The sequence below is a fragment of the Erithacus rubecula genome (genome assembly GCF_903797595.1).
Source record: "Erithacus rubecula genome assembly, chromosome: Z".
Lineage (NCBI taxonomy): Eukaryota > Metazoa > Chordata > Aves > Passeriformes > Muscicapidae > Erithacus > Erithacus rubecula.
In genome coordinates, this window is record NC_136661.1 from 30,406,842 (window position 1) to 30,416,482 (window position 9,641).

The window sequence follows — 9,641 nt, forward strand, 5'->3', positions numbered from 1 at the left end:
TCCTCGGGGGGTTTGTGCCCCTCGACGTCCACCTCGGGCTCGTCTTCCTCCTCCTCGTCCTCCTCCTCCTCGCTGCTCTCTTCGCTGGCGAAGCTGCAGCTAGTGCCTCCGGGGGAGAGGAGGCGATGCGCGGCGTGCGGAGGATGCGGGTGCCTCTCGCATCCCGCATCCTCGGGGGGCGGCGGCGGCGGCGGCGGCAGCAGCAGCTGCAGCGGCGAGGCGGAGCGCGGGGGACCCCCGCCGCCGCCTCCGTGCAGCTTGGCCAGGCTCTCCGAGTCCTCCTTGCCGCCCACCGGGCGGAAGGCGCTGGAGTGGTGGTACCCTCCGCCCGCCTTGCGCCCGCCCGCCGCCTCCAGCAGGTGCGGATGGTGCGGGGGGACCCGCCCGCCGCCGCCGCCGCCGCCCCCGTCGGAAGCGGCGGGCGAGGCGGGCTCGGCGCTGCCACCGGGGGGCGACTCGAACAGCGGGTCCCGGGCGGCGGCGGCGGCGGTGGGCGCGGACGAGGGGGCGGCGGCGGGCGGTGTCCCCAGCCCCGCCGGCCCTGTCCCCAGCCCCGCCGGCCCCGCCTCGCCGCCGGGCTCCGACAGGTCCAGGAAAGCCTGGCGCAGCAGGCCTGCCCCGTCCCCTCCCAGCGAGCAACCCAGCGCGCCGGGGGGCTGCGGCGGCGGCTGCAGGTAGGTGGGCACCGGCAGCCCGCCCGGGGTGCGCGGCGGCCAAAACATGCAGAAGGGCGGGTAGAAGGCGGCATCCTTCCTGCCCGGCCAGAATAGCCCCGAGAGCCCTCCGCCCGCCGCCGCGGCCCCGCCGGCCTTGTGCGCGGCCGCCCCGCCGAGGGCATCGCCGCCGCCGCCCTCCTCCTTCTTGTGGCAGAGCCCGAAGGCGGCGGCGGGGAAGCCGTAGGGGTGCGGGAAGAGCCCGCCGCAGCCGGGGAACTTCTGGAGCATGCCGCCGAAGGAGCCCTTGCTGGGCACCGGGATGACGGGGTAGCTCCGCGGGCTCTTGCCGCCGTGCGCCGCCGCCACCGCCTCCTGCAGCTCCTCGTCCTCCTCGAAGCGCGGCCGCTTCTGGTGCAGGTCGGGAGGGGCGGCCAGGAGGTGCGGGCTCAGCAGCCCGCCTCCCACCACCGCCGCAGCCTTCACCGAGCCCAGCGGGTGGCAGGCGGCGGGGGCGGCGGCGGCGGGGGCCGGCGGGGCGGGCGGCAGGGCTCGCTTGCGGCTGCCGCCGTTGAACATGGCCTTGACATCCTCCCAGGCGAAGACCAGCTCATCCTGGGGGCTCTTGTCGGTCAGCTTCAGGTGGCGGCGCCAGGAGTTGAAGTTGGCGGCGTCGGGCTGGGTGTACTTGGCGTCGGGGGTGCGGTGGGAGTGGAAGATGAACTTGTTGGGCGAGAAGTACATGCTGCAGTAGCTGCACTTGATGCACTTGGCCCGGGAGCTGTTGTAGCGGGCCGGGATGAAGCTCCCGCGGCATCCCCATGCGCACTCGTGGGATACGTCGAAGGCGAAGTTATCCGGCAATTTGGGGGGCCGGTTCTCCCCCAAGAAGGACTTGCAGAGCCGCTCTGCCTCCCTCTTGGTGATCATGCCGCAGCGGCGGGAGGAGATGGGCATGGCCCCGGCCCGCCGCAGGATCTCCAGCTGCACCGGCGTGCACTGCACGCAGGTGATGCCCAGGGCCACCCGCCGGTTGTGGATCTCGTTGTAGCTGAAGTTTTTGAGGAGGGTGTTGGAGATTTGCGCCAGGCACAGCCGCTCCTGCCCGTCGATCACCAGGGAGACGATCGGGATGCCGTAGAGGATCACCTGCCCCACCTGGTTGGGCTTCATGGCGGCGTGGCCGGCCCTCGGCTGGTTCATGGGGTCCGGCGGGTACGCGCTGGAGGGCGACGGCAGCAAGATATCGGTGGGGCCGGGCAGCGGGCTGGTGGCCATCGTCTCAGCGGCGAGGGGGCTGCTCTGCTCTAGCTGCGGGAGGGGAGGGGGACAGAGACACAGCGCCGTCAGCCGAGCACTCACAGGGATGGGGGATCCCCGCCGCACGCACCCCGTCCTCCCTCCGATCTGCCGGCATGGGGAGGTGCTACCTGTGGGGAGGTTAGCTCAGCGATCCCGACTCCCCCAAACCTCCTCTGTTCTCCCCGGGGTGTCCCCCGAGCTGTTCGCCCCCGTACATCCCGGGTTTCCGACGTGCGTATCCCGCCGCAGGTGTGGAGATAGCGGTACACGAGAGAACCGTCCCCGTTCGGAAGAGCCCTCGATCCACGGGCGCTTCGACCCCAAACTCGCAGCAGAGCCGCGTGTCCTCCTCCCCATCCTGGAAACCAACCGCAACCCGAGAGGGCTCCACGAGGACCCTCCGCGGGCACACAGCGACCGAGGAACCGTCCCCTCTCCTCACGCCCCGGGTTGGGAAAGCGCGGAAAAAGAACGAAAAAAACCCGAAGTTTCGGCTCTCGCCGCGGCTACCCGGCCATCCTCCCCGCACCCAGCTCCCGTTACCTCCGCGGCCGCGCTCCGGCCGTGCCGCCGCCGGACCTTCCTCCTCCTCCAGCTCCAGCAGCCGCCGGCAGGGAGGGAAGCGCATCCCCGCTCCCGCCGCCGCAGAGCCGCGCGGCCGGACAGAGCCCCCCGCCCCCGGTGCGCGGCCCCCGCGGGCGCCCTGACGTCAGCGGCCCGGGGGGCGGACGGGGCCGGACCCACCGCACGCTCCCCCCCGACGGTGGGTGGCGAGCGGGGCTGGGGGCGGCTCCCTCATCCCTGCTGTCCTCCCTCTCTCCCTCCCCGCACCGGGAGGGGATGCGGACGCCCCGTCGGGGCCCGGCCCTCCCGCCGCCGCCCCCCCTCCCGCCGGCCCCGCTCCGCGCACAGTTTCCCGGCGAGAAGCCGGAACGGCGGAAGGTGGAATATGCTTTGGCTTTTTCTCTTTTTTTTTTTTTTTTTTTTTTTTTTTTTTTTTTTTTTTTTTTTTTTTTTTTTGTTTTTTTCTCGTTCCCCTCCTCCTTCCGCTCCTTTAGGGTCTGAGACAAATCGCTTCCAAGAAACTGAGTATTCTCCTTATGTGCCCCGCTTCTTTTCGGAAACGGTATATTTTTTAAGGGATCGGGAGAAATTACAGGGTAGGGGAGGAGAAAGAGGGAAAAAGTTGATTTCTCGCTACAACCGTGTCCTCAAGAGCACGAACAGCTTCTCCGTCCTCAATGCAATTCCCAAATACACCGGAGCCATTCATCAGAACCACTTTCACAAGCACCCAGATTCTTGCTCCCACAAAGACCAGTACGGCGCAAATACGCTCTGCATGTTTTTGGTTTTTTTTTTTTTTTTTTACTTTTCGCCCTTCTCCCCGGTCTGTTTATGCCCCCAACTGAGGAAAAAAAGAAAGAAAAAAAAACCCCTAGTAAATAGATTGCTGCGGTTTCTGCCTTTTTTTTTTTTAATTTTTTTTTTAAGTGAATATAGTGAACTGAAAGCGTAGAATTTTTTTTCTTCCTTTTTTTTACATCACCTCCATCACCTCCAAAAGCTTGTGGGTCTCAATTGCCTCTCTGCGCAGCGCTGGGAGAGGACAGGGCGACAGCGCCGCGACCCCCTCGCCCCAAGGCAGAAGGCCAATACCGCTCAACGCCGCTGCTTTCCAGCGAGGAAAACCGCAGAAAAACGGCTAAAACCCGGGAAAATTAAAAACTCATTCCTAGCCAAAACGGGGAGACAACAAGACCATCTAGTGTTTCCTAATACAATTCTGATTTACTTTCCTTTTACAAAAATATTTGTATCTCTCTTTTTCTGCCCATGGACATGACCAGTACTTAATATTTCTGCACATTTAGTTATGGAGGACTTGGTGATTTTTCTTTTGTATGTGTCTGTTTTTTTCCCCGGGCATCACACATCCAGACGGAAACCTCTACACCGACCTTTCCCAGGACATCCACACTAAAGCTCACACCTTCTCTCCTCTAACCGGGTATTGGTCGGGTCAATAAAAATATTAATAGTAGTAGCAGCAGCAGTAGTAGTAGTGGTAATAATAATAATAACAATAATAATAATAATAATAATATCATCACATCTGTCCTCATTACTCCTGTCACTTCTTATTAAACCTTGCTCTTCCCCGTGTCGCAACTGTCACAGACTTCCCCCTTTCCCCTCCCTCCTACTTTTTCCCGATCCTCTTCTGCACGGAGCCTGCTGCTTTCGTGTGAGCAATGGCTATAAGCCTCACATTGGTGACATTTTAATCAATGCTTCCTAGCCAGACTGACATGAATTTTACACTTCAAAACTCTCCTCCGTCAGCTAATTGATTCAAATTGTTTTATTGGTTAAACCCGTGTCACACATTGTATGATCTATTACCACGCCTCGGAGAAAATCTCCCCTCCTGTCTTCGCTCCCAGGTCGGCACCAGGAGGGACGAGGGGTTTTAGGGAGAAGCCGCTCGATCCTGCGGATGCTCAGTGCCTGCATCCCCGCAGCGGCCGCCGGGCAGACCTCTCCCCTCTCCCGTGGTCACCCGGCGGCTTTTCCCCGACCATTCCCGGGAGAACCAGGGATGGGCGACTTCGCCCCAGGCACTGAGCCCGGCGTTGGAAGAGGACGGGAAGCGGTTGCAGGAGGCGAAAGGGATGAGAGGGTTTTGCAAAAGGCTTTCAGCGAAGGGAGAGGCGAAAAACTGAGGCTTGGGACAGGGTCGTCCCTAGCTAGCGACTACATTTTATCTCGTGGTGACCAAACGAAAAGTAAAACTAAACTGGTTTGTTTTTCCCCACCCCCACCTTTTTTTTTTTTTTTTTTTTTTCTTTTCGTCCCCTGCTTGGTGCTGTTGACCCGCCTGAATTCCGTTGTAAAAATTGAGTGGCTTCCTCCATTCCCTTTAAAGGGAAAGTTCAAACCCACAGGTCGGGATGTCTTAGGTCCCGCGGAAGGAAGAGGTGAAAGGGCGACTGAATTTGGGGCAGAGTAGCCCACACCAGCACCGTGGAGAAGCGGGCAAGAATACACCATTCTCTACTTTTTCGTACTTAAGCCTGTTGGGAAACCTCATGGGATTGCACGACCCCAGTGCGGGCATGGCGGGGTGGTTTGGCAGGGAAAGGCTGGCTCGCACAGCGGCCGGGAGCATCCCGCAGGTGTCCCCAGGTGGGCGAGGCCCGGCCGGGCTGCTCCGGGCTCTCCGCGGGTCAGATGGAGCCCACCCCGACCACGAGGAGGGCAGGAAGGGAATCCCCGCTGGAGCTGGGGTGGCCCTGCTCCCCCTCACGGGTAGGGGCAGATCTGGGCTCCTGTCCTGGTGCCCACTCCAATTTCTCCCGTTCATTTCGTTGTTTGCTTGGAGTCACCTCTCAATAGAGGAGTGGAAAACGTGGGCAAACTCCACGCAGAACTCTGGAAGGGCTAAGCAGGAGTCCTGACTCCTTTTCCCTCTTTTCCTTTTCTGTCGCGATTCTGCCTTGGAGCTGCCGAGCGGGAGGCGACAGCAGATCATTCTTTCCTGCTTCGCTTGCAAACGAGCAGCGGGGAAAAGCGGCCAAGTTTAAACCACCCCAACCCACCCTCATGGCCTTTATTTACTTCCAGAGTGCTTAAATATTGTAGCAGAGAGGCCACGAGAGGCAAGATAACCTTGGTGCGTTTAAAAAACCACAAAGAAAACCACCCCCAACGCGAATCCATTCCCTCCTCCCACCCCTCCAGATCCCATTGAAACTTCCAGCCGTGTAAGTAGCAGACACACAAGGTATTGTTATAAAACCTCTTCTCCTAACAAAATTTAGACAGCAAAGTTTGTTTTGTTTTGTTTTTTTTTCTTTTTCTTTTTAAAATACTTCTGTGTTATTTCGCTTGCATTGCTTGGTTTAGAGTGAAGCTGTTTTCTAAGTAGCATTTTTTTAATCGCACTTTATTATATTAAGCAGAAAGGGCATTTGGAATAGAGGTGGTCCCATCTGGAAAACCCCGGAGCTCATTTAGATCACATCACTTCGGGCTTTTGTCTCTGCTCTTGAATAACCCAGCTAGACACAACAAAAGGGCAGAGATCTCTACGTGGAGTTTTTTCAGTGGCAAAAGGACGCCTCGGAAAGATGCTTCTATATTCGTAATAACGAGGGGGGAAGCGACTCAACGGGATCTTCTCTTGGTTCTCGAAAGACACCAGGATAGTTCAGGGATGGGGCATTTTGACATAGTTTTTTACCCCACTGGCAGCTGAAAACCAGCACGCCGGCAGAAGGGAAGGAACCGAGAACGGCACCTTTTGTCTGAAGGAGGTCTCTTAAATTCTCAGTTTAATATGCTCGGAGCGATCCAAACCCAAGGTGATCCTCGCCGAAGGTACGTGCAGACCTTAGCCAGGAGGCGCGGATACCCCGCCGGGGGAAGGCTGCCCACCAGCCCCCCAGCATCACTCACCCGATAGAAACAGCGCCTCGAAAAAAACCGATTTGTCATTTTATTTTATCCTACGGGAAGGGACTGGCAGCCCGGGAGGAGATGGGCGCTTCCTAATCCTCCATTCAGCTATTAAAAGCACGAGGGTGGTTATTTCTGTTCTGCCTGAGGATGGGGTGGCAGGGAGGAAAAGAGCTTCAAGTTTAGGTGTGCGTGGATTAACACCCCAGGGGGTGGTGGACTAGGAGGGAAAAAAAAAAAAAAAAAAAAGAGATTCCAAACGAAAAAAAGGCACCTCACCTATTGATTTTTTTTCCCCAAACGCATAAATTAAAGAGCTCTGAACATCTTGCATCAGAAACGTGCCTGCTCTGAAGTATTTAAACAAGCAACAAATTTCCACAGTGGCAAAGCAGGGCCCCAGTCGGGCTGTGATGGGGAGCAGCGAACCCAAACTCCTGAGAGAAACGTGACGAAGAGTCATCACGTCAGTAAATAATTCAATTTTGCGTCTTGCAGAACCCAGTAACCTTGGGTGTCTTAGAAAGCAGATTGTACAAACAGGCAATTAAGATGAGCACAGAGACTTTCAGAGGAGATATAATGAACCAGCTTTAATTACTATCTTGAAATTAAAAATGTAATATACAGATTTAAATTTATTTTCACCTAAATTGTGTATAAAATTATATGGCGTTCCCTGCCCCCCCCTTTTCCCAGGCTAAGAAACGAATTGCCACCAAGCTTGCCACTAAAAAGTCTGAACTACTTTCCAAGCCCTGCTCCCCAACACGCAGTAATAATGATACATTTATCATTACTGATGACCGCCCACTGGTTTATTATTGCTTTGTTGCAACTATTACAATCAAGAGATTTCTTTATTTACTGTTAACATTCACTTAAAGCTGAATGTTAATGACTCTTCTGAATTCACGGAAGACTTTTCCGTTATATTTCAGGAGTAGTTACGGTTTGGGTTTCAGAAACGGCAGAAAAGGAGGAGAGATGCTGGGTGGTGGTTTGCTCCTGGTTTTTATTTATTTCTTTTTTTTTCCTTCTTAAAAGGCTGTTTAAGAGGATTTATCTAAGTCGGATTTTCAACAAAGAGTTGCAAAAGCCTTGGCGTAATGTCCGTACTTGACTGTAGCTAATTATGAGTGTATTTTATTACAGGAGATTCATTCATTATTGATAAATGTTTGCAGTAACTTCCTGCTATGTAGAGTTGTATTTTACGAGGAATAAACAACCTATGGGGATTGGGAGTGTTTGGCTTTTACGCTTCTGCACTCTTTGACAGTTCCCATCACCCGCTTCGGGGTCTGGCTTGCCACCTTCCCTCTCTTTACACCCAAAAGCAACTTCTTTCCTCTTCCTTTAGCACTGTATTCCTCTCGTTCCCTTAGCCCTTGCCATCATTTCAGGATTAACATTTTTTTTAAAAAGTGATTTGTGTAGTACAGGATTTTACTATAAGCACTCTTCCCTAAACCCAGGTCCATATGGACGTCTCCAAAGGGTTGTACAGACCGGGATGAGCTCCTGTTTCGGGCCAGCCGATGGGCAGGAGCTGTGCAACAAGCAGGCAACACACAGGAAGGGCTTGGAGGGCGGGGAAAAGGGTTTCCCCGAGGGCTCCCCGCTTCGGCTCCAGCTCTCGGACCCCCCAAAGCTTTGGAGTTGCAGTCAGTAAAAAAATACTAATTAATAATAATTTAAAATAGCTGTTTTTTTTCCTCCGGGCTTTTAAACATCGGAACCGCCGCTTAAGCGGAGGAGACACCACTCACAGGTTAGTGGTCGCCTCTTATCCCACTTCCCCGAAAAATCAGCCCCTTCCCAGGCAAGGAGAGTCGTTCCAGGGAGGAAAAGCCGACCTGTCTGGGGCAGAGGCGCAGCGCTGCGCACACACCCACATCTCCCCACCCCATCCCGGGGCCGAGAGCTCCGTGCGCTCCCCTCCCCAGGAGACCGGGAGGTCCCCGCTTTGGACTTGGGCACCAGCCAGCCCTACTCGTCCCTTCCGACCTCCACGCCCGGCCCGAAGTTCGCGATTTGTAAGGAAAATGAAAAAAACCCTGTATGTATGTGAAAGTATGCATGCGTGTAAGAGACACGGGAACGAGGAGCGGCGCATCCGGGAGGGATGAGCTCCAAACCATCGCCCCTTCCCTCCGCGGCACCCCAAACTTGCGAGGGGCTCCTCTTTCCCATCGGCGCAGTTCCAGCCAGATCCCACCGGGCAGCGAACAGCCGCTTTCCACTCCCCTCCCCGCCACGGCCAGCACGACCCTGCGACCTATCGCGACAGCGAGCGACATCGCTATTTACTCCGGGAAGGCACAGTTAGACCCAAATCCAAAGGTTCCCGCTCGGCCCACGCCGCCCCAGCCCCACGCTTACCGGGACACTCGGGCTCCATGGGCTCTCCGGGGGTGCGGCCGGTGCGGGGCCGCTCTCGCTGCGCGGCAGCTCCGCGGCGCCCAAGTTTGGCTCCCGCGTCTGCCGCGGCGGCTGTGCCGCGGGTGGGTCGGGTCTCGGACGCCTTCTAGCAGCCAGGCAGCGCCTTGCAAGCGGTGCGGGGAAGCCGCCCCCTTCCCCGGCCCCCTCCCCTCGCTGGGGGGAGAACGGCGGCCGCCCCCGCCCCGCCGCTACCCCGGGGCAGGTCCGCCCCGACGGCTGCGGAGGATGGGAGGAGGGTACCCCCCACATTCTCCCCGCCTGGAGGCGAGGGCAAGAGGGATCCTGTTGCAGGGGCGGACTCTGCTTCGCCCAAGCTCCCCCCGCTCCAAACTTCCCCCAAAATTTCCTTTTCCTCTTCCCTGAAAAAAAAAAAAAAAAAAAAAAAAAAAAAAAGGAATGCGGGTGAGTCCCCCCGTCCCCAAATTGTGAGCGCTTTGAGGGACAGAGGGAAGGGTGTCCCCACAAGTACAAGCCCCTGAGAGAGATTAAGGGGTGGGGGGACGGCACTGCCACCTCCTCCAAGCCCTCGCACTCCCGCAGAGCCCCCGTCCCCAGCAAAACGCTTCCCGCAGATCACTCGACGTGCGGAACAAGGCGGCTGCTTAAAAACACAAAGCCGGAGCCCTAATGAGTTCAATTACAATGTGGTAAACACATTGCCTCTACGCTTTAATTAAGCCGGCTGTCCAATTTTAACTCATTAGTAATTCATTAAGAGAACAGCCTTTAGCTGGCTGCGAGGAGTTCCGAAGCTGGTGCGGTTACGCGCCGCGTACATCC

At 56.9% G+C, this 9,641-nt stretch overlaps 1 protein-coding gene across 2 annotated transcripts in view; it reads right to left on the bottom strand.

Annotated features, from left to right (window-relative positions):
* The window catches only part of SKOR2 (SKI family transcriptional corepressor 2), a gene marked incomplete at its 5' end in the record, with an annotated part of 26,555 nt that extends 24,624 nt beyond the window's left edge, over positions 1–1,931 (bottom strand). For both annotated transcript variants that reach the window (XM_079330334.1, XM_079330335.1), the window contains one exon: positions 1–1,931. This exon is cut by the window's left edge and continues 274 nt beyond it. In XM_079330334.1, the coding sequence (XP_079186460.1) occupies positions 1–1,931 (1,931 nt within the window).
* Between the last annotated feature and the right edge of the window lie 7,710 nt (positions 1,932–9,641).